A 26,089-nucleotide genomic window follows, 5' to 3' on the forward strand; every position below is an offset into this window, starting at 1 on the left:
CATCTTCTCCTGAAGATGTATCAGTGTACCAAGATTGATGTCTGTCAAGAAAAGGGTTCTCACGATACTGAGCACAGTATATTTCCATGTCTAGTTTGACCCTTGACCTTTGATCATGTGACCTCAAAATCAATAGGAGTCATCTTCTCCTGAAGATATACCAGTGTACTAAGTTTGATGTCTGTCAAGCAAAGGGTTCTCAAGATATTGAGCGGACATTATATTCCTATGTCCAGAGTAGATTGACCTTTGGACCTGAAAAACAATAGGGGTCCTCTTCTACTCATAACCAACCCACATATGAAATATCATTATCATCAAGTGAATGGTTCTGAAGATATTGAGCGGACAACATGTGGTCTACCGACCAACCAACCGACCGACCGACAGGTGCAAACCAATATGCCTCTCTTCTTTGAAGGGGGCATAAATATAATAGTGTGGTGATTTGCAATTGTACTGGCCTAAAATAGTGTTCACGGTTTTCAAATATCATGTATGAACCATTTAAGGCTCGGGAAATATGTGCTAAGACCCCAGCATACTGTATACAGGGGTATTGTTGTCCCATTTTTGTGGCCCAGTTTCTATACTTGAAAATTTTGACCTGTTTTAAATTTTCCCGAACACAGCTGAGTTAAAAGAGAGAAAACAGACAATGAGGGCATATGTGGCGAAAATAAAACGGAGTCAAATATTTCCCTGCATACAGTAGTTACTAATACAAGCAAGCACTATGTTTGCAAATATTGATATAATGTTGATTATCTTACCAAACATCGACTTCCCTCTAGTTAGATTACAATATTAGTAGATAACATAGATTGTGTGTTTCAAAATGTCTTGGCTGAATCATTACTTCATCAAACATTTATGAGATTTAGTCTTGATGAGCTACATATTGTTTAGAACACATTTTCCAACAGGTTTTGTCAATCATATGAATATATTTTATTAATTTCTGCTTATCAATAATTCCTGTATTGTAAAACAAAAGTTAAATTCATAAAATGTTAAAGTCGCTCTCATGCCATCTTCGCTAGCCAAGGGTTTTTGGTCCACTCCGTTCCCCAGGAGCGGAGTGGACCAAAAACCCTTGGCTAGCGAAGATGCTCTCATGCCTGCAGGCCTATATAGCTCCCCGGGAGCGGAGTGGCCCAAAACCCTTGGCTAGCGAAGATGCTCTCATGCCTGCAGGCCTATATAGCTCAGTTGATAGAGTGCTTGCAGTCCCAAGATCGATACTGGATCAGGGTGTAAAATTTATTTTTATGTAAACAACTTATGTGCTGCTATTTCAGCATAGCTCAGCTAGTTAAATGAAACGTATTTACAGTTCTATTCCAAAATAGTGATGTAACAAATATATTGTAACAAGCATACAGATAGCGTAATAATGAAACGTATGACAGGACAAACAACAATATTGACTTAGTCTAATCATACTGAAATTACATGTAGCATGGCTCGAATTTCTTGAAAAAAAAATTGAAACTTGGACGAGATTTTACTGAAATTTTAACTGCTCAAATGAAAGAATACTCAAACTCACGTGTAGGTTTGAGATTTTTTCGAAAAATGCAAGCCCAGACTTGAATAAAGTTTACATACCCATTGACTGAAATCCCCCTGATTTCTTCTTTTTTCTGTTCTGTTCTGTCAGCCATTTCCGTGTGTCTTGCAATTCTTGATCTGAATCCGAGTCACTGCTTTCCTCACCCTAGAATCATTAAAATGTTTTTGAAATAATTACCTCTTCATTCCACCATCTCATCCTCCAGTCTAACATACGTTCAATAATAGTACTGAAATTCAGATCTTTTACACACTTTTCTTTTATAAAATATAATTAGTGTTTTTATAAACACAACATTTCACAGAGACTGTTAAAATGCAGTCATTTTGTTAATTAGAAAATTACAATGGAACATATACTGTTTGTGTTAAGCTCTGCAGGCCGCATTGACATTTCAAATGCGCAAACAACGTCTTTCATAAAATTATGGCAAAACATGCACATTAATGTGACACATTGTAGTTTTTATCAAATCACCGGTTCTCAAATAATGTTTCCCTGGAGAGTGTGCCTCCCAAAGCAAATCATTATGTCCGTCAAACATTTCTCAGCCAATCAGATTCAAGTGTTATACATGAAAGTGACAGAGTATATAATGACTAAATGAGCAGGCATATCTAACTGCGAGTTGAAATCTGAGCACTGTATTCATCTTAACAGAAGTGCCATCAACAGACTAGAGTCAGTGAACAGAGGAAAAATCAAGTACTCAGTTGTACATTGATTAAGGAAATCTTAGTGACCACATGTAAAATTCATCTAAATCTCACATGCCAGTATTACACTAACCTGAAATCTTAGTGGTCACATGTAAAATTCATCTAAATCTCACATGCCAGTATTACACTAACCTGAAATCTTAGTGGCCACATGTAAAATTCATCCAAACCTCACATTCCAGTATAAATTACACTAACCTGAAATCTTAGTGGCCACATGTAAAATTCATCCAAACCTCACATTCCAGTATAAATTACACTAACCTGAAATCTTAGTGGCCACATGTAAAATTCATCCAAACCTCACATTCCAGTATAAATTACACTAAACTGAAATCTTAGTGGCCACATATAAAATTCATCCAAACCTCACATTCCAGTAACCTGAAATCTTAGTGGCCACATGTAAAATTCATCTAATTCTCACATTCCAGTAACCTGAAATCTTAGTGACCACATGTAAAATTCATCTAAATCTCACATTCCAGTATAAACAAGATGTACTGTGAGCAATGCTCACTAAGAATACACCCCGCTTACCCCAATCTCCCAAAGGGTTAATAGGTATAAATTACCTCTTTCCTGAATGTCAAAATATGATATGCCTTTGTAGAAGAAAATGGAAGATATAGTCCGAACACAAATCCATGGCATAAACCTATAATGTTGACCTTGAGATCAAAGGTCAAGGTCATAAAGAGGTCATGAATGTACATGACACATAGTCTCATGGTCATACACCCATGTCTTATGGTATGACTCTGTCAAAACCCTATAATCAATTTTGACCTTGAGGTCAAAGTTCAAGGTCATATAGAGGTCATGTAGGTACTCGACACATCGTCTCATGGTGATACACTCATGTGTCAAATATGATATGCCTATGTCAAAGAACAAAGAAGTCATGGCCCTGACACAAATCCATTGTAAAAACCTTTAATTTTGACCTTGAGGTCAAGGTCATATGGAGGTCATGAAGGTACATGACACATCGTCTCATGGTGATACACTCGTGTGTAAAATATGGTATGCCTATGTCAAAGAACAAAGAAGTTATGGTCCGGACACGAATCCATTGTAAAAAACCTTTAATTTTGACCTTGAGGTCAAGGGTCAAGGTCATATAGAGGTCTTGAAGGTACTCGACATATAGTCACATGGTGATCTAGCTGTGTGCCAAATATGGTATGCCTAAGTCAAAGAACAAAGAAGTTATGGCCTGGACACGAATCTACACAGACAGACGGACGGACGGACAGACAGAGTGATTCCTATATACCCCCCAGAACTTCGTTCGGGGGGTATAATTACACTAACCTGAAATCTTAGTGACCACACGTAAAATTCATCTAAATCTCACATGCCAGTAACCTGAAATCTTAGTGACCACATGTAAAATTCATCTAAATCTCACATGCCAGTATTACACTAACCTGGTTCCCTGTCAGGCAGAGGTGAGGTCTCTATCTACAGCTGAGTGAATACTATCTTGATATTGATGTCATAGTATGTATGGCGAATGGTGAACTGGCGGATTCAACTGTGATGCACCTGGTTTTATGCAATCTACTACACCCATCTTAATCGTAGTACTATCATATATCAAACACTTAATATATTTAATTTTTTGAATATCATTAATGCTGTACCTGCACTGTCCTGCAGGCTAGTTATATTCAATGAATCCAGTGTTTGAAATTAACCATAGACCGATAAACCAAGTCTATGTCAAATAACACTGGTCTATGCCAATTGTAATTGAGATAGACCAAATTGTCTATGCCAATTTCTAGATTTAAAGCAATAAAGTTATCCGAAAGGACCTCTACAAGGTCAATCGACGTCTGATAAATGTTATGAGGAAATGAGGACACCGTTATGGAAAGAAAATATGCTTTTTAAACTTGTACATTAGAAGTGAATAACAATATTTTGAATTTGTGTTAGATTTTTTTTTCAATGTTGCGGTCTATGCCAATTCGATGAGGTCTATGAGAGCAGAGCTCTCCTTAGAGGTAACACATATATACATTTCCAAGAGGAAAATATGGAAAACTGATGAAAAGATAAACCACACCTGTCAAACTTGAATTTTTTTGTCAAAATCGCATAGATTCGAATGTAAGCGCAAGGACATGTATTTCTCCATTTTGAATCCCGTGTACCCAAGCTCACGTCATTTTAAGATCAGATGTTACATAAAATACATAAAAGTATGTAAGTTAAACCATATTTTCATAATCATATATAATCATTCCTTGATCAATGTGATTGTACCATGTCTCCTATGTTTGTAAATTTGCTATAATAATTATAACACCGACGTTGAATATGACGTCACAATGCATTGTTTACACCAGTTGCGTTATATTTCCCGCTATCTATGAATAGGCAGATCAAATGTCTAAAGTCGTGTAACAAGGTGTTAGGATACTTTGATAGAGCTCTGTCCTCACATGTTCAGGACCACAATGTAAACTAGTTTTAAACTAATTAAAGGACATTATTATTATTAGTTGCTAACTTCGGGATATTTTTTGTCAGTGCTAGATGTTATGGAGATAGATCCTATAAATACCTGTACTTTTTGCCATAAGACATATTATTCATATGAGAAATCAAAATGTTGGGTGTGAGGATACACACAGCGCCACTAAGACTTGTATTTGCTTTAAAAAAAACAACCTACCTGCACAGTCTGCAGGCTGGTCTGTTGCGGTTTGTTACGGACAACTTCTAGTTCTTCTTCTCCTTCATCTTCTTTCTCTTCATATCTCTTCTTTTTGAAACTTTTCTTCTTAGGATTACTTTTAAATCCTTCTTTGACTTTCCCTCCCGACCCTCTCCTATTTTCCTGTGATGTAGATTTTGAGTTTTTCACATTGTCAGGATTGTTTTTCTTGTGGAACGGTTTGACTTTTTTTGAACTATCTGTTATTTTTAACTTTTTCTTACTCTTCCACTTTGTCATCTCTACAAAAAGCTTGAAAAGTTTTGTCTACAGACAGAAATCCCTGCAATTTCCTTGAATATTATTATTTTACTGTCGTTCGTCACACACTGCTTTGATGGACGCTGACATATTGAAATCGGAACTTGACAACACGTGCGAAAATTAATGGATTTTAATGACTGTCTAAATAAGATAATGTTGTTAACTTACAAGCTTTAAATTGCCCCAAATCTTTGTTTTTAGGGTAATGAATATAAGATATTTACAAATGAAGGAAAGACATAGCACAAATCTATTACACGAATAATTTTACGAACGAGAGGAGAATGACACAAGATGGAGGACTACCTGAACGGGAAAAAAAAGCATTGACACAAAATTGCTCATAAATTCTGAAAAGGACGTGGATATTTACCTTTACTTCTTCTCTTACGTAAGATAATAATATTGCTCCTCTATTTACAATGTGTTGATCCAAGGTTTAAATTTTGTACACACTCAATCTCCTTGTACTTCTGAATCTGATCTAATTTGAAATCTACATCTTTATTGTTTCATTGATATCAGTGCTTTTGCTGTAGAATGAATAGTAGTAGTATTCTATTATCATGATGCAGTGGATTAACTGTTTAGCTCAGTTGCAGTGGTTCGGTGAAATCCGATATAGAATGCTTGGCCCTCAGTCGCACTCCATATGGATAATGCTGTAGATTTCATGATCTGTGATTCATAGTTGTCAACCTCCAACATCTAAAAAGAGGGTCATGACTAGGGGGTGAAACGATGCATCGTGAGGCAGCCGAATCGTGATGTAGTGGTCTCCATTCGATGTTTGATATATTCCGAGTCTTTTGGTTCGTTACGGTTCAAGAATCATTGCACATATTGTTTTTTATAACACGGTTTCTGATTGGCCATTGGAATTGAAAATTGCCCAGTCAACGTACGAGTAAACTTTGCTGTATCAAAATGGACGCAGTCGAGTTGAAAAATGTACCCCCGATGTATAATTCGTGGATATATGGCAACATTTCAGCTTTAGGACAAGTGATAAGAGTGTTGCTTTAATTATGTTAAACATTTCTACATTATGTAGAATTTATTTGCAGAGAGCAATAAATACCATGAAACATAAAAAATCTTAGCATTATAAAGAATTTGGTACATGCTATTGTATCGAATCGAAAATCATCGAATCAAAACTAAAGTATCGAATCGAGAAGGTACTGTATCATTTCACCTCTAGTCATGACCCTCTTTGGAAAGCAAAAAGTTGTATCGTTAAGTTTGATAGCGTCTTATATTGAATTTTGCTGACCAATACGCAGCCCTAGATTTTACTGTCTTCCCTTAAGAAACCATTTCATTTTCACAATGTCATTCAGTGATTTTTTTTGTTTTTCAAACTACCACCCCTCCTTTTGAATTGGGAAAAATTAGCGACATTTTCCTCAAATTGAGAAAAAATCATTCATAGTAAATTAAAATGGTACTGAATTACGCATAGAATAATCAAGTCACAATTTTTTGTTTGAGGTTTATTTCAGATCTGATTTAAAATCATAAAATAAATCATTATTTAACATTCAATATGTATTGGAAGTCACACCTTGTATAGATATTATTTACTTTTTCTAAGAAATACTTATTGTCTAATTTCATAAAGAAAATGATAAATTATTAATTCACCAGCGTTTGTACTTATAATCTTTTAAATATTATATTTAATAATCAAGTTTCCAGAATGTCTCTCCTGTTTGTATTTTTCGGATTTTAGTAAAACCCTATACTTTTGGCCACTTCCTGTTATTAGCCTGACCCTATAATGGCTGTCAAACTAAATTGTAAACAATATGGCTTAATGTGTATCTGGAAACTATGTACTTTGCTGCATATCTCTTTATATGGATGCCTCTATTGTTAAATTTACATATTCTTTACAAAACCATTTGCATGTGCAGTGGTTTGGAGAATAAAACTGAAGAAAAAAACGTATTTACTCTTTGTCAGCAATATATGGTAACCTTTTTTTTTAAATGGCCTAATTTCCCTAAATTTGAAATTGGGAAAAACATATATATATAATTGGGAAAAAATAGCTAATTTTAGTGAGGGGAAACAGCCGAATATCGGTGGCATTTTGGCCCCCAAAAAATCACTGTCATTAATCATCTCTACACCATCATCACTTTATCAGACCTGCCTACCCTTCAGCTTTCGGAGTAATTTTTCCACTTTTTACCACTAAATTATGCCATTATGCCATAACAATGAATTTTGCGCTTTTGAAACTTATGCTTAACAATGATATTATATTTCTTATTTTTTACCAACGATTTACTTTTGAGTAAAAGTACGAAGTACTAATGTGCAAATTGATAATCACTGTGGAAGTTGGCGTCTAAACGTGTTTATACAGAGGGGAAAAAGCAGATATGAACAATAATCTTTGAAGCTCAGCAAATAAGAAACACGCGACTCAGAAATATAAAGCCAAATACCACAAAACATGCAGTTGTTTAAAATCATCTGTCAGAGGCCAGGAATTTGCACACTGTATGGTTTTCCATATCGCATGAAGGCAAATATGATTGTCATAGACTTGTTCAAACATGTGACTACTTAATTGCCAAGCTCTCTCTTAATCGCCCTCTGCTATTAGCAGCAGAAGTAACTGATGTTGAACTTCAATTATTTGATGTTCACTTCTTTATGAACAGATTTCCCTGTCTGTTATAATCTTCAAAGGATATAATTATTGAACAGTTCACAGATTACCAGGCTACAGATGTAACATATAAAGCTATAGATTTGGTTTATTAACATGGACAAATAAAGGGAATCTGAAAGACTGCGATAATACACTGAAATTCAAAGAATTGTCTCAGTTTGTGTCTGGCAGCTGCATTTTAACAATATCTCACAGCAGTTCACAATGTGAAAGGATATTTTCTTGTGTCAGAAAAAAGTAGGACAGAGCAAAGTAAGTAAGTAATTTTTATTTAAGGAAGTTAGCTACTGAGGTTTTGAGCACAACTGCGCAGGATGCTACAACTAAGTATTTACTAGTTCAATACTGATCCCATTGGTGCAAACATATTACACATCTATTGTTGAACCTTATCCAGTTGAAAATGTTTGTGTCAATTCAAATTTTGAAAGGTTTTGACAGGGACTATATTTTGTGGCGGAAGGATTCATTAATTAAAAAGTTCTAAATCTGCATATTACAGTTTCTGTTTCATCCGATGTATCGTCTATTTTTATTCTCCTATACATATATTTCAGTTATATAACTTATGATACAGGTAGCTGAGACTTGGAAGTAGTTCAAATGTGGTAATTTATTAACTTGGTTGATATATTTTTCCAAACAGAACACCAATTGTTAGAAAATTTTTAATTAATTTACTCGAAATTTTGTATAAAAATTAAGTATTTTCACCAATAATTAAAAAATTTGATCTCCAACACTCACTTTTTAAAGGGAAAGGCAACCTAAAAAAGTTTACATGATAAATGATAGGATTAATTATATGATAAAGATTTGTCATACTATTCTTTTGATATACAGCCTATAGCTTCAGTACTAATTTTAAAATGTTAAAAATTGAAATTACCCCATCTATAGAGACATAGGCATACCATATTTGACTCATGAGTGTATCACCATGAGACGATGTGTCGGGTACCTTCATGACCTCCATATGACCTTGACCTCAAGGTCAAAATTAAAGGTTTTTACAATGGATTCGTGTCAGGGCCATGACTTCTTTGTTATTTGACAGAGGCATACCATATTTGACACATGAGTGTATCACCATGAGAAGATGTGTCGGGTACCTTCATGACCTCTATATGACCTTGAACTTTGACCTCAAGGTCAAAATTGATTATAGGGTTTTGAAATAGTCATACCATAAGACATGGGTGTATCATGAGACTATGTGTCATGTACATTCATGACCTCTTTATGACCTTGACCTTTGATATCAAGGTCAAAATTATAGGTTTATACCATGAATTTGTGTTCGGACGATATCTTCCACTTTCTTCTACAAAGGCATACCATATTTTTACACTCAGGAAAGAGGTAATTTATGCCTATTAACAACACCCTTTGGGAGATTGGGGTAAGCGGGAGGGGGGGGGGGGTATTCTTAGTTAGCATTGCTCACAGTACCTCTTGTTCAATAATTAGTGGGGTAAAAATGTTTTACCACGACATCATAACAACAATTAACCAAGGTCGGGATTTGTCAAGGTGGTTCAAGAATGGAAGAGGTTGTAGACAAGGGGATCTGATTTCTCCTTATTTGTTTTTATTATGTGCAGAGATTCTTGCAATCAAATTAAGAGGTGATAAAAATATTAAGGGAATAAATATAGGGGAAGTTACACATCTAATATCACAATTTGCAGATGATACCACTCTTTTTCTAGATGGAACCAAGGAATCTTTGAAGGCTACAATTCATGAATTAAATGTGTTCAAACAAAAATCAGGACTATTCAAAATCGCAAGTTATATGGATTGAAAGTAAAAGACTATATAAGCACAGAAATATTAATAAATAACACAGATCTGACATGGGGAAATAAATCTTTTAAAGTACTGGGCATAGAATTTGACATTAGTTTACAAGATATGGTTAGAACTACTTTTACCGAAAAAATAATAATTAGCATCAAAACTCTATTAAAACATTGGGAGAGACGAAATCTTACCCCTATGGGTCGTATCGCTGTAATTAAGTCACTTGCTATATCTAAACTGGTACATCTCTTTATTGCTTTATCCAATCCATTGAAAGATATTATTCAACAACTAAATCAGATTCTGTTTGAATTCCTATGGAAGAGTCCTATTTCTAAAATTAAGGAAAAAAGTAGTCACTCAGAATTATGAAAAAGGGGGACTGAAAATGATTGATATTGAGAATTTCAAAGACACCATGAAAATATCCTGGGTTAAAATATTACTCAAGTGTTCTGCCAAATGGCAGTCAGTTATATAGGTACAGATATTGATATCAGTCAAGTTATTACTTTAGGGCCACTTTATGCTTTACAGAAAGTGAAGAAATCTAAGAATCAGTTTTGGTTTGATGTATTTCAATCTTGGAATAAACTTGTTAATTGTTATGCGGATGATGATAACATTACTCAAGAACAATTGTCTTCTAGTGTTCTATGGTATAATGAGAACTTAAAGGTGAATAATAAAGTAATATTTTTGAAGGCATGGAGTGAAAATAATATCAACTTTGTTAATTCATTATTAGACAATGATGGAATTAAAAAATAATGGAATACAACAAATTTACATTTATATAACAAAGTTAAAACCAATTTTTTAGAATATTTAAGTGTAACGAAAGTAGTAAAGAAAATAATGTCAGAAACATCATAAGATTGATCAACTGAGTAAATTAACAGAACCTTTTAGACAAAAATGGAAATATAAGAATTTAATATAATACTCTTAATTTGATAATGAAGTAAAACTTACAGGCCGATTAAAATGGAATGAAAGATTTCAAATTTTACAAATTGAATGGAAAAACATTAATACTAATGTATTTTTATTACTTAAAGAAAGAAAAATACAATGGTTTCAATATCGTGTTAACCATGGGATATTGACTATCAACACATTCTTAAAAATTATTCACAAGTCAGATACAGATGTATGTACAATATGTAGCCAACAAAGAGAAAGTATTGAACATCTATTGTATGAATGTGAACTAGTTCAAATATTTATAAGGAACATATATGAATGGATAGTGCAGTGACACGTTTTCTTTTGATGTTGTAACTTGTAAAAAAGAATATATTCTTGGATGTGCTGAGAATGAAATTAGTAACATTATTAATTACCACCTTAAATATTATATATATTGTTGTAGATGTCAGAACAAAACACCTGTGTTAAATAGCTTTAAGCTGACTTTGTCAAATGTATACAATATAGAATTGAAATTTAGCTATAAAAAACAATTACGTTGAAATGTTTTTGAAAAAATGGAAGTTATTTGAGCAACTTAGAATACAATAATAAGATTTTATGAATTTATATTGCTATAGGTATGGATATTGTTAAGTACACAATTTAGTAAATTACCTGCAAAGTCTGTCATTATATGGCTGTCCTATGTAGCCAGAGTATTATACCATTTTTTTCATTCTGTTCTGTTCTGTTTTCTTCTTTCTTTATTTGTGAGGGCTTGTTGTATACATATTGTTTTACATATTAATTACCCCATATCCACTGGTTAGGTTGAGATGTAGGGGTTTGTGAAAATCCTAACCCCATAAATGCCAATAAACAACATTTACTCACCAAAAAAAAAAAAAAAAAATAAATAAATGTGCTGAACGGTAACTAACAGTCAAAAGATGTAGATTTCTTTTACTTATAGGGGTTTTCTATTCCATTTCAGGTACTATCAGTTAATTTATGCATTTCATGGACCTTAGTAGAATGAATTCATTTGGAGTATGAGTAAAGATAGGAAATTAGGCCCACCCCCGCGATGGGTGAACTGCCCTCGGAAAGGACAACTTGTCCAAGGTAAGATACAACCTACAAACAATATACCATGACTGGTCACAGTCCAGTTGTAAACTCTCGCTAATACATATTAACCGTTTGTCAAATATTGATGGCAATAATCTGTAATGTGGTATTGTAGATATGTAATAATTGGGAAGTATATATTCAGTTGATAGGTGCTAAAATATATTTTTCTTGAATATGTATATAATTCATTACCATTTGTTTGAACGGTTACTGTTAAATTATAGGAAAGTTCCTGCCTCTGAAAACTCTGCTTGATGACCGCTACAATGATATGATTCCAGAGTTTAGCGTCTTCAACCTTGATCTTCTCTTTGGATCCTTGAAAACTATGAAAGTAAATGAATTTGAAAGTCTATCAAATGTAGTGTGTATGTACATGGACAATAATCAATTTGGTTTTATAAAGCTCCGTGTATATTGCAATAAAGGTTTGCTCACCTAAAGGGGCATGGACACAATTTGGTTAAAAAAAATTACTTAGATATTTGATAGAACCCTGCTGTGTTTAGATGTTGCGTAACTCAACTATCAATATGGCGCCAAAGTTTACAGCTTTGGTTAAATTTAATTTCTTTCTTCTTTCTGCTTGCTCCCTGAATTGATGTCTATGATAAACCTATGTTGAATATTTTGACATACTTTTCAGAAATCTTGGTGTCCTCACTTCTGGTAGTAGTTTCCTGACTAATGACATGAAGCATTTGTGCATGCTTTCGTCTCACTCTAGATATAGACAAACACTGTGTTTACAAACATCATCTTGAGAACCAGGTTTTATGTGAATACAAAGTGTATCCTGTGTAAAAATATTTTTGATCTACTTATTTACGAAAGATCTTTATTTTTTTAACAAAAGAATTGTCAATTTCAATCGATCAAGAATCATGTCCATGCCCCTTTGAAATATGAATTGAATTTGTAATTGTATTTGTAATGTCATTCTGTTCTAGGTAAAAATGGGATTGTTGATTGATTTGACCAACACAACCAGGTTTTACAACTCTAAAGAAGTAGAGGCAAAATATGACTGCCGATACGTGAAACTACAATGCAGAGGGTAGGGCGTCATGTGTATAAATATAATATTGACATACTGTATGTATACAGAGGGTAGGACGTCATGTGTATAAATATAACATTGACATACTGTATGTATACAGAGGGTAGGGGGTCATGTGTATAAATATAATATTGACATACTGTATGTATACCTAGTGCATGTATTTTAACAGAATTCAGATTTGAGCTTTATGCTCTAATGCGAGAGAACTAGGCTGTGAAATTCTCTAGTTATCCATTACATGTATCATGCATGACAGAAATTTAAACTTAAAGATATCACCAAACAGAAGTGCAGAGCCATGATTATTCTGAATAGTGAAACGGCTCCAATTATGCACAGTTTTAAGTACTCCGAAATAAATGGATTGCCAGAGTATTAGCGCTCTGTGATCTTTTTCATGTTTTTGTCTTCAGTATTTGAAAATGGATCATGATATGTTGCTATTTCAGACATGGTGAAACACCCTCAGTAGATCAAACACAGACATTTATCCAGATGTGTGCCAGATTTATTAACCAGAAACCCCTTGAAGTTATAGGTACATCTGTCTGTCTTAAAAAGAATTTGAACTGTGTAATGTTGTATCACTATTGATATCTGTGGAATGTTTGTTTTTACTGTTGATATCTGTGGAATGTTTGTTTTTACTGTTGATGTCTGTGGAATGTTTGTTTTTACTGTTGATATCTGTGGAATGTTTGTTTTTACTGTTGATGTCTGTGGAATGTTTGTTTTTACTGTTGATGTCTGTGGAATGTTTACTGTGATATCTGGAATGTTGTTATACCCCCCGCAACAAGTTGTGGGGGGGGGGGGGTATACTGGAATCGGGTTGTCCGTCTGTCCGTCCGTCCGTCTGTAGACGCAATGGTTTCCGGACTCTAAAGCATTATCCTTTCCACCTACAGTCACCATATCATACATATGGACTACCCATGGGATGAAGATGTTCCCTATCGATTTTGGGGTCAAAAGGTCAAAGGTCAAGTGCACTGGACATCGAAGTAGCAATATGGTTTCCGGGCTCTAAAGCGTTATCCTTTCCACCTACAGTCACCATATCATACATATGGACTACCCATGGGATGAAGATGTTCCCTATTGATTTTGGGGTCAAAAGGTCAAAGGTCACACGCACTGGACATCGAAGTAGCAATATGGTTTGGTTTGTCATGCCATTTGTTTTTTACACTCAGAAAAGAGGTAGTTTATACCTATTACCAACACCCTTTGGGAGATTGGGGTAAGCGGGGGGTATTCTTAGTGAACATTGCTCACAGTACCTCTTCTTTTTACTGTTGATATCTGTAGAATGTTGTATCACTGTTGATATCTGTGGAATGTTTGTTTTACTGTTGATATCTGTTGAATGTTTGTTTTTACTGTTGGTATCTGTGGAATGTTTGTTTTTACTGTTGATATCTGTGGAATGTTTGTTTTACTGTTGATATCTGTTGAATGTTTGTTTTTACTGTTGGTATCTGTGGAATGTTTGTTTTTACTGTTGATATCTGTGGAATGTTTGTTTTTACTGTTGATATCTGTGGAATGTTTGTTTTTACTGTTGATATTTGTAGAATGTTGTTTTACTGTTGATATCTGTGGAATCTTGTTTTCACTGTTGATATCTGTGGAATGTTTACTTTGGTATCTGGAATGTTGTTTTTACTTTTGATATTTGTAGAATGTTGTTTTACTGTTGATATTTGTGTAATGTTGTACATGTATCACTATTGATATTTGTAGAATGTTGTTTTACTGTTGATATCTGTGGAATGATTGTTTTTACTGTTGATATCTGTGGAATGTTTGTTTTTACTGTTGATATTTGTAGAATGTTGTTTTACTGTTGATATCTGTGGAATCTTGTTTTCACTGTTGATATCTGTGGAATGTTTACTTTGGTATCTGGAATGTTGTTTTTACTTTTGATATTTGTAGAATGTTGTTTTACTGTTGATATTTGTGTAATGTTGTACATGTATCACTATTGATATTTGTAGAATGTTGTTTTGCTGTTGATATCTGTGGAATGATTGTTTTTACTGTTGATATCTGTGGAATGTTTGTTTTCACTGTTGATATCTGTGGAATGTTTACTTTGATATCTGGAATGTTGTTTTTACTGTTGATATTTGTAGAATGTTGTTTTACTGTTGATATTTGTGTAATGTTGTACATGTATCACTGTTGATATCTGTAGAATGTTGTTTCATTGTTGGTATCTGTAGAATGTTGTTTTCACTGTTGATATCTGTAGAATGTTATTTCACTGTTGATAGCTTTGTTTATGACCTCAGGTGTTCACTGTACACATGGCTTCAACAGAACAGGATTCCTCATCATATCCTATCTTGTGGAGCAGTTGTCTTGGGGGTAAGCTGTATACACAGTGAAAGAGATCACAGTCATTTGAGTTTTCTGATACACACTTACTTATTTAAGTTTTTAGCTCACCTGAGCTGAAAGCTCAAGTGAGCTTTTCTGATCGCTTTTTGTCCGTCGTCTGTCTGTCTATTAAACTTTTCACATTTTCGACTTCTTCTCCAGAACCACTGGGCCAATTTCAACCAAACATGGTCAAAAGCATCCTTGGGTGAAGGGCTTTCAAGTTTGTTCAAATGAAGGGCCATGTCCCTTTCAAAGGGAAGATAGTCACAAAAATGCAAAAATAGGGTGGGGTCATTTAAAAATCTTCTTCTCAAGAACCACTGGGCCAGAAGAGCTGAAATTTACCTGAAAGCTTCCTGACATAATACAGATTCAAGTTTATTCAAATCATGGGGCCCCTGGGGTTGGATGGGGCCACAATAGGGGATCAAAGTTTTACATACAAATATATAGGAAAAATCTTCTTCTCAAGAACCACTGAGCCAGAAAAGCTGATTTTTACACGAAAACTTTCTGACATAGTGCAGATTCAAGTTTGTTCAAATCATGGCCCCCGGGGATAAGATGGGGCCCCAAGGGGGGATCAAAGTTTTGCACACAAATATATAGGGAAAAACTTTTAAAATCTTCTTTTCAAGAACCACTGACCCAGAAAAGCTGATTTTTACATGAAAACTTTCTGACATAGTGCAGATTCAAGTTTGTTGAAATCATGGCCCCGGGGGTAGGATGGGGCCACAAGGGGGGTGGGGGGGGGGGTCAAAGTTTTACATACAAATATAGGAAAAAGCTTTAAAAATCTTCTTCTCAAGAACCATTGGGCCAAAGAAGTTGACATTTACATGAAAGCTTTCTGACATAGTGTAGATTCAAGTTTGCAAAGGGTAGTTTGGGCCATAATAGGGACTAAGGTTTTACATGCAAATATATATGGAAAGTCTTCAGATATGGCCAAGGTGACTCAGGTGAGCGATGTGGCCCATGGGCCTCTTGTTACTTTAATAGAACCACGAACCACTGAGTGTATGTTAAAGATTTTCCAGCAAGATGTATTGTGACAAATTCTCGTAATAATTCCGAATTTTAGAGTGGAAGCAGCTATTCAGTGCTTTGCGAAAGCCAGGCCCCCTGGAATCTACAAACAAGATTACCTACAGGAATTGTTCCTTCGATATGATGAAGTGGAAAACACATTACCAGCCCCTCCCCTTCCTGACTGGTGTGATGGTAAGTGAGGAAAACATCTTTTTACCGTAGATTATCACATTTATAACAATAATCAAAAAAAGTTTTGATGATTGTTTTTTATTATGCCCCGTCTTGTACTTGTAAGTGGCAGAGGCACATGGAGTTCATGTAAAGAGTCCATCCTCTGTCCATTCTATTCTACATTTAGTTCAATAGTTCATACCTGGATGAACTATAGAGGATTTCTTACTTAAACTTTATACATAGATACATCTTGGTAAGATGATTGTGATCTTGACCTCACATTCTGCATTTAACTATAAACATTGTGAAGACGCCTTCATAAGACGTCATACACAGGTGTCTTTTTGTAAGAACTTTTGTGTTAAGTTCTGAACAACCATGGTGGAGCATTCATGTCCTATGGACATATTGTTTGTTTATTGATAAATATCTCTGAACAGTATTCTCTGATGGTATAGTAAATTTATTTTGACATTTTTAAATCAATGAAGAGGAAGAAACAGTGGATGACAATGGACGATCTCTAACACAGAGTAATGGTGAGCCGCCCAAACACAGAAAACAGGAGTTCTATAAGAAGGTTAGTGACCACGGACGTCTGGCATTGTTACATGTGTGTGCACTAAATTTATTAGCTGACCCTTACACTCTTATATTCTCTACAAATGAATGTATGCACTGATACATATTTTTGTAATTTTAAATGATTTTGATTTTACTTGTAAAATGGAATTTGATTGGTTCATTTGAATTTTACAACATTTTTTTCTTATTTTGTATGAACTGCATTGACATCATGATGTGTCATATTGCAATTCTGCTCCACATCATATAAAATTTATTAGATTTCTTTAATACAGTGTACTTATTCATCAAATTACATTGAATTCAATTTTTAAAAAATAATCAAATTATAAGGAAAGAAAGTGTTTCAAAGTAGATCTTTAAATGATGAACTATCTATGTGCAAAACTGTTGTGTTTATAGGATGCCAAGTTTATGCTGGGTGTGAAGGGTGTAAGTCAACTAAAATTACAACCAAAGCTGTCCGAAGTCCAACGAAAAGTTCAGAGCATGTGTGAATGGCAAAAGTAAGTCAGATCATATTATCAGCCCTTCAATGACATAACCACAGTTCATATTGCCAGCCCTTCATTGACATACACTGTAACCACAGTTCATATTATCAGCCCTTCAATGACATAACCACAGTTCATATTACTGTATATCAGGTTTTTTCCGCGTGTATCCAATTTCCGCTTTGTTCGCGACGATTTCCGAATTGCGGAAAATAAGTACGCATAAATTTGAAACAAAGTTAGCTTTTATGATAAAGTTATAATGCCGATCTATCCTGCACATCTCAAAGTCTGTCGAAATTCAAAACGTTACTATGAAAACCATGGCCTTGATTCCCCGATACTTGATTTTATTAAATAAACAACAACTCAGGTTTTATTAATTAATCTCATCCGATCCTGTGTAGATTATACGTTAACCAGTTGATAGATTGGGTATAATAATTGAGTCAGGGTGGCGACTAAAAATGATCACAGCCGAACTATTACCTGTGCGTTTTAAAATGGAAAGTGTTAGGGATGATAATTCCCAGAATAGTCATGCTCGACTGAAATCGAAAGTAGGAATCGCGTATAATCGAAAAATGTACAGTCGTTGAATAAAGGTAAAATTTCGTGAAAGCACATGAAAATGTTGTAAAAATCATGGTCGTTGGTCGCGTTAGACAGGTGGTCGTTTAATACAAGTACAATAGATAGGGTAACGCCTTGGGGTGGATTATTACGTTCACATACAGCAGTGAGTCGCTTATTTACTTGAATGTAAAGAAAAGTGCAAAATCGTTGTGTGATCAGTAACTCAGAAATCGTGTAAATCGTTTCAATGATTGAATTTTTTGCATTAAAAATTAAGAGTTATACTTGCACCAGCTGGCTTCTTTTATAAGTTTAAATAATCGTGAATTATATTTTCACGATGACTTTGAAATAGTGAAAATTTGATTCACGTAAATTTAATACACTATTTTAGGTTCTGATTCGCGGAAAAAACATGACGCGGAAAAAACCTGATATACGGTATCATCCCTTCAATGATATATAAACCACAGTTCAAGTGTGTCTTGCAGTTGTATCATAACTCCTCACTTAAGTATGATATTTCAGTGATGTAGGGATGTGTTTTCTCGATAAGTTAAGATATCCCTTCTTTTGACAGGTCAGGGTTTCCTGGATCACAGCCAGTTTCCATGGATATCCGAAATTTAAATTTTCTAAAACAGAAACCCTACAAAGTCAGCTGGAAAGCAGATGGCACAAGGTATATTTGTTGATGAACATTTTCTTTTTAATCAAAGCTGCCTAATATTTGATAGAGTTTATTTCAATTTCCCCATTTACAAATAACAGGCAAGTGGTGGTCAGAGCCCTTGCTGATGGCAGATCCATCGGTCTTCATCTGTCATGCATCATTCACCATTCATAAATTTCTGATCAATTTCTTTGGAAATTACTCAACCAGTTCCGTGTAGGTTTAACATCCTTATGTGTAGAAGAAGAAAAAATAGTGAATTTCAAGGTCAGCATGTCATTGAGGGTATAGGGATGGGACCAGAACTTATATAATTACTGCAGGATTTTGCTTACTGTGGAATAATTAGATTTTTTAGGGGCTCAATTTTCGAGGCTTTCAAGGGTACCCCTATCCCACAGAATTCAAACCACAATGATATACTCAATCTATTTAATGTTTTGATATACATGTACGTGTTTTAATATACAGAAACCTTCAAGGCTTGTCTATGAAATTACGTCCTAACAAAGCTGTAAAATCTCAACAATCCATGGAAATTGTGCCCCATGAATTTAATTGAGTCCACAGTATATTGGATATATATATATGTATGTGTAGTTTCCATCACCACTGCATTTACTTATAATCATGGGATATCATGTGTCATTTACCAGTTGTATATAACATAGTTCTTTCACTTTTGTGAAATAATAAAAATTTGTCCATTGTCTGTTAGCATCGGCATTGTCGGCATAAACTTTTCACATTTTCGTCTTCTTCTCCAGAACCACCAGACCAATTTTAACCAAACTTGGCACAAAGCATACTTGGGTGAAGGGGATTCAAGTTTGTTCAAATGAAGGGTAGATAATCACAAAAATGCAAAAATAGGGTGGGGTCATCTAAAAATCTTCTTCTCAAGAACCACTGGGCCAGAAGAGCTTAGATTTACATGAAAGCTTCCTGACATAGTGGAGCTTCAAGTTTGTAAAAATCATGACCACTGGGCATATGTTGGGGCCACAACAGGGGATCAAAGTTATACATGCAAATATAGAAAGAAAATCTTTTAAAATCTTGAAGATTTACCTGAAAGCTTCCTGATATAAAGTAGATTCAAATTTGCTCAGATCATCAGAACCAAGCTGCTTGTATAATGATAGTTTTGCTCAAGCTTGTGTATTGCTAGGAATTGCTGCTCAGGTGAGCGATGTTCCCCATGTGCCTCTTTTTTTTTATTGCATTCATGTACATGTATCACATGCGCAATTTTTCATTGTAGAAATTCACTTATGGGTTATTTTTATTTAAGGTATATGACATTAGTTGATGGTCCAAATGAAATTTACATGATTGACAGAGATAACACAGTGTTCCATATTCCTGAGCTCAGCTTTCGACGGAGAAAAGATCTCAAATCGCATATTAGAGATACTCTGTTAGATGGGGTTAGTAGTTATATTTTGACTATGTAAACTTTATGTTAAGAGCCAAAAATGTTATTAATTGTACATATTATGTCACAGTACAGTCAAACACGGTTATAGAGTACCTCCATGGCCAGCGAAAAACAGTTTGTTTTAACCAAACTTTGTTATATCTAATCAATTTTTTTTTATTTTCCTCTCATAAAGGAATAAATTTCACTTCGCAATAAACGTGAATTTGATATAAGTGTGTTTGTTATAAGCATGTTTTACTGTACGAGTTCATATCTGTGCTTTATCTGAATTAAATTCTACCGATTAGTATACAAATCTAACGATGGTCAGGACAGATTTAGAAGGCAGTTCTTATGTATTTCAGGAAATGATTCTCGACACGGTGGAAGGGAAGACTGTTCCCCGTTATCTGGTGTATGACATTGTCAGATTTGAGGTTAGTTACTGTGAAAAACTGAGAGGACATAACCAGAAATTCATAGATAGAGGTGAAATATCAGGGGATGCAAAAATCATTATAGTTTATCATTCATATGTTGGTATAACACTGATATTGCCCATTTACTTATGTATACACCTGATTTGCAATTCATATATGTACTTGTTTCCCCCATATGCTACATCCACATGTAGTTTGCAGTTAATGTAGTTAATATTGTAATCTTTTTGAAATTTCTTTCTTTATAAGCTGTCTTGATGTTATGCCCTCTGGGCCCAAAATTGGAAGAAAGTTAATATCTATCATGTTTGATATTATTTAACCAACTGTAATTATAACAGTCCTATAAATTTAAAGATATTAATGTTTATTTATATTAATTTCAGCCATGCAAATACTTTCTGGTATAAATTTTTAGGCCATTGAGAACGTGAACATGTTGCAATATTTATAGGGATACTCTCATTTACAGGGACAGGTTACAATATTTATATGGATACTCTCATTGACAGGGACAGGAGGTTACAATATTTATAGGGATACACTCATTTACAGGGACAGGAGGTTACAATATTTATAGAAATACTCTCATTGACAAGGACAGGAGGTTACAATATTTATAAGGATACTCTCATTTACAGGGACAGGAGGTTACAATATTTATAGAAATACTCTCATTGACAGGGACAGGACATTACAATATTTATAGGGATACTCTCATTGACAGGGACAGGACATTACAATATTTATAGGGATACTCTCATTGACAGGGACAGGAGGTTACAATATTTATAGAAATACTCTCATTGACAGGGACAGGACATTACAATATTTATAGGGATACTCTCATTGACAGGGACAGGACATTACAATATTTATAGAAATACTCTCATTGACAGGGACAGGAGGTTACAATATTTATAGAAATACTCTCATTGACAGGGACAGGACATTACAATATTTATAGGGATACTCTCATTGACAGGGACAGGAGGTTACAATATTTATAGGGATACTCTCATTGACAGGGACAGGAGGTTACAATATTTATAGAAATACTCTCATTTACAGGGACAGGAGGTTACAATATTTATAGAAATACTCTCATTCATAGGGACAGGAGGTTACAATATTTATCGGGATACTCTCATTTATAGGGACAGGAGGTTACAATATTTATCGGGATACTCTCATTTACAGGAACAGGACATTACAATATTTATAGGGATACTCTCATTTACAGGGACAGGAGGTTGGCAAAGTTGATTTTAACACTCGCCTAGTTTGTATAGAGAAAGAAATCATTGGTGCCAGACACAGCGCTATCATGCAGGGCTTGTTTGACAAAACCAGGGAACCCTTCAGCGTTAGAATGAAGCCATTCTGGGATGTATCTGTGTGTAGAAAAGTGAGTTCTTTTGGCCTAGAGTATATACATGTATATACAGTATGTGTTTGTGATATACATGTATATACAGTATGTGTGTGTGATATACATGTATATACAGTATGTGTGTGTGTGATATACATGTATATACAGTATGTGTGTGTGATATACATGTATATACAGTATGTGTGTGTGATACAGTATGTGTGTGTGATATACATGTATATACAGTATGTGTGTGTGATATACATGTATATACAGTATGTGTGTGTGTGATATACATGTATATACAGTATGTGTGTGTGATATACATGTATATACAGTATGTGTGTGTGATACAGTATGTGTGTGTGATATACATGTATATACAGTATGTGTGTGTGATATACATGTATATACAGTATGTGTGTGTGATACAGTATGTGTGTGTGATATACATGTATATACAGTATGTGTGTGTGTGATATACATGTATATACAATATGTGTGTGTGTGATATACATGTATATATACAGTATGCAAGGTGAGATAACGAACAGTGATCAATCTCATAACTCCTATAAGCAATACAAATTAGATAGTTGGGCAAACACGGACCCCTGGACACACCAGAGGTGGGATCAGGTGCCTAGGAGGAGTAAGCATCCCCTGTTGACCAGTCACACCCGTCGTGAGCCCTATATGTGTGTGATATACATGTATATACAGTATGTGTGTGTGATATACATGTATATATACAGTATGTGTGTGTGATACAGTATGTGTGTGTGATATACATGTATATTCAGTATGCATGTGTGTGATATACATGTATATACAGTATGTGTGTGTGATACAGTATGTGTGTGTGATACAGTATGTGTGTGTGATACAGTATGTGTGTGTGATATACATGTATATACAGTATGTGTGTGTGATATACATGTATATACAGTATGTGTGTGTGTGATATACATGTATATTCAGTATGCATGTGTGTGATATACATGTATATACAATATGTGTGTGTGATACAGTATGTGTGTGTGATACAGTATGTGTGTGTGATACAGTATGTGTGTGTGATATACATGTATATACAGTATGTGTGTGTGATATACATGTATATACAGTATGTGTGTGTGTGATATACATGTATATACAGTATGTATGTGTGTGATATACATGTATATACAGTATGTGTGTGTGATATACATGTATATACAGTATGTGTGTGTGATACAGTATGTGTGTGTGATATACATGTATATTCAGTATGTGTGTTTATGATATACATGTATATACAGTATGTGTGTGTGATATACATGTATATACAGTATGTGTGTGTGATACAGTATGTGTGTGTGATATACATGTATATTCAGTATGTGTGTGTATGATATACATGTATATACAGTATGTGTGTGTGATATACATGTATATACAGTATGTGTGTGTGATATACATGTATATACAGTATGTGTGTGTGATACAGTATGTGTGTGTGATACAGTATGTGTGTGTGATATACATGTATATTCAGTATGTGTGTGTATGATATACATGTATATACAGTATGTGTGTGTGATATACATGTATATACAGTATGTGTGTGTGATACAGTATGTGTGTGTGATATACATGTATATACAGTATGTGTGTGTGATATACATGTATATACAGTATGTGTGTGTGATATACATGTATATACAGTATGTGTGTGTGATATACTTGTATATACAGTATGTGTGTGTGATATACATGTATATACAGTATGTGTGTGTGTGATATACATGTATATACAGTATGTGTGTGTGATATACATGTATATACAGTATGGCATTCAACCTTATCCAGGTAACGTCCAAGTGGAAATAATTATATGCTTGATTGATGGCATGTATACATCACCACCTTTGAGATATCAAGAGTGAAAAATAAAGAAATGTGTTTAACAGAACCCAAAGAGAGATCAAGAACTTCTGGTCACAGCAAACCTCCAGGGCCAGCCAAAAATTATAACTGAACTTCATTATATCCAACAAAATTTTTGTTATTTTCATCTCTTATGGGATTAATCATCACTTCGCAACAAATGTGAATTTGATTTTAACTTGTTCGTTACAAGCGTGTATTACTGTATAGAGAAAAAATATGGGACTGTGATATCATTTCGAAAGATCAAGAACTTGGAGAGATCGAAGTTTGAGCCATCGAAAATCACCTGTTCATGTATATACACACAGTAAACATGTTTTTCCCATGTGGTACAAATTATGCAAAGTGCCAGCAAAATTTAGTTTATCATAAATCCTTATTATTGTGTCATGGAAATTAAAATACCCAGAAATTAAGTCATTGGCTTTTAAATTCCAAGATACATTTCTTGAAATTTATACACTTTACAATCTACATGTAATTAAATTTAGATGTTAGATCCGCTTGCATACATACATGTAATGTTAAGCCAAAAAAATTAATCATTAGTTACTCAGGCCCCGCTGCATCAGTTGAAAATGTACCGCATGGAATTTTTTTCCAATTTACATGTAAATTTGTTTATTTATGTAAATGAGGTAACTCTATTATGTAATATTTATGTAAAACATTTGGAAGGTTTTAACAAGATTTTAAAAATCTTTCGTTCAAATGATTATTGAATGCAAACTTAATTATATGGAAGTGGATAAGAATGATAGAATACATAACAGTAAGTAATTTGTAAAGCTATTTTTTCATAAAAATAAAAATTCCATACTCCAATGCTTATTGGTATCACACCGGTAATTGTCCAATCAAAATGAACTTAGTCAATTGTAGTTCCATATATCTAAAGAAATATTTTTTTTCCTTGCGCGACTTTTCTCATTTCCTCTTCTTCTTTTCTCTTAATTTTTGTACCCCTGATTAGGAAATTTTGTGTAATTTGTAGAAATAATCAAGTGTATACAAAGGAACTATTTGCTGTTGGTAGCTGAGGCTACTTCCTGAGGTGCACTCCGGCTGTTTACACACATGTGAAAAACACGTGGATTTGAGGGTAGTCTTGTTTGCGGGTAATTTTTTTTCGAAAATGCCGCGTAGGGTGTTGTTTTTCTGGTGTCGGCAGACGAGATAGGTAACATAGAACGTGTCTGACTGCGTTATTCGGCATCAATTTTGTAAACTGATTTTTAATGATTTTTCCCCCTCTATAGTAATATATAGTGAAAATAATTACCGGTGTGATACCTTGAAGGAAGTCGTGAATTTCAGAATTTCCCGTTTTTCTCAGTCCTTTCCCTTTTCATCGGCTCAAAATCAGCACTGGATATCAAAACAAGAGGTTTGAAAAACAAAACGGTGTTTTAATAGGCCATTCAAGAAACATGACGCAATACACAATGCGAAATTTCAATTACATCTAAATACGTATCAACAACGTATTTTTTGTCTTATACAGCTAGAAAATCGTAAATATTTGTATAAACACCCATCTACATAGCATACACCGGCGGTTTTAACACTTAACACATCCAAAAGACGTATCAAAATTTCACATCGATTTTACAATACGCATATTGCACAATAACCCCACCCCCCTCCTCCTGCCCTGCGCAACTGTTAGATGGACTTTCCTTGACATTCATAAGCATCATACATAACTCTACGACTTCTTGATTCAATGTCCTCATTGTAAATTAACCCAATTAAGAGATTTCGTATTTCTGCGTAGAGTTTAGAAATTTTATTTTATTTTTAATTTTATGTCATAAAGAGAAATTCAGATAATTCATGGTAAATGCCCGTCAAGGTCACTCATATGAACATCAAAATGTCTCCTTAACACAGAAGATATCAAATTATTCGTTTTAAGGGCCCAACACGCGAGGTAATATTTCTGGCACGATTTACGACAGTCCCCTCCGTAGCAGGATATCAAGGCTCTGACGACGTAGGCCATAATTCTATTGCCGGCTTCTAAAGCGTTGACCAAAAATTTGTGTTCTGTCCTGCATATCAAGTTTGTCACTAGATATTCTTACCGTTTTG

At 34.4% G+C, this 26,089-nt stretch overlaps 2 protein-coding genes across 3 annotated transcripts in view; one reads left to right on the plus strand and one right to left on the minus strand.

Annotated features, from left to right (window-relative positions):
• Window positions 1–5,397, minus strand: part of LOC125646200 (ATP-dependent RNA helicase DDX54-like) — a 28,609-nt gene extending 23,212 nt beyond the window's left edge. The window contains exons 1-2 of the mRNA XM_048872379.2: window positions 4,985–5,397; window positions 1,612–1,720 (exon numbers count right to left, since the gene is read on the minus strand). Of these exons, the coding sequence (XP_048728336.2) occupies window positions 1,612–1,720; window positions 4,985–5,266 (391 nt within the window). The 5' untranslated portion in view covers window positions 5,267–5,397. The remainder of the gene's footprint in view (window positions 1–1,611; window positions 1,721–4,984) is intronic.
• Window positions 5,398–5,559: 162 nt separating this feature from the next.
• LOC125646079 (mRNA-capping enzyme-like) overlaps window positions 5,560–26,089 on the plus strand; it is a 33,455-nt gene continuing 12,925 nt past the window's right edge. Inside the window, exons 1-13 of one of the 2 annotated variants that reach the window (XM_056139510.1) lie at window positions 5,560–5,681; window positions 11,695–11,825; window positions 12,059–12,168; window positions 12,785–12,891; window positions 13,347–13,435; window positions 15,198–15,273; window positions 16,376–16,515; window positions 16,992–17,080; window positions 17,488–17,591; window positions 18,736–18,837; window positions 20,123–20,258; window positions 20,617–20,688; window positions 21,935–22,099. In XM_056139510.1, coding sequence (XP_055995485.1) covers window positions 11,753–11,825; window positions 12,059–12,168; window positions 12,785–12,891; window positions 13,347–13,435; window positions 15,198–15,273; window positions 16,376–16,515; window positions 16,992–17,080; window positions 17,488–17,591; window positions 18,736–18,837; window positions 20,123–20,258; window positions 20,617–20,688; window positions 21,935–22,099 — 1,263 coding nt within the window. In that variant the 5' untranslated portion in view covers window positions 5,560–5,681; window positions 11,695–11,752. Of the gene's footprint in view, window positions 5,685–11,692; window positions 11,826–12,058; window positions 12,169–12,784; window positions 12,892–13,346; window positions 13,436–15,197; window positions 15,274–16,375; window positions 16,516–16,991; window positions 17,081–17,487; window positions 17,592–18,735; window positions 18,838–20,122; window positions 20,259–20,616; window positions 20,689–21,934; window positions 22,100–26,089 lie in introns of both variants that reach the window. The other variant, XM_056139509.1, reaches the window with a different exon arrangement.

Source organism: Ostrea edulis, chromosome 6, assembly GCF_947568905.1.
Source record: "Ostrea edulis chromosome 6, xbOstEdul1.1, whole genome shotgun sequence".
In the NCBI taxonomy this organism is placed as follows: Eukaryota; Metazoa; Mollusca; class Bivalvia; order Ostreida; family Ostreidae; genus Ostrea; species Ostrea edulis.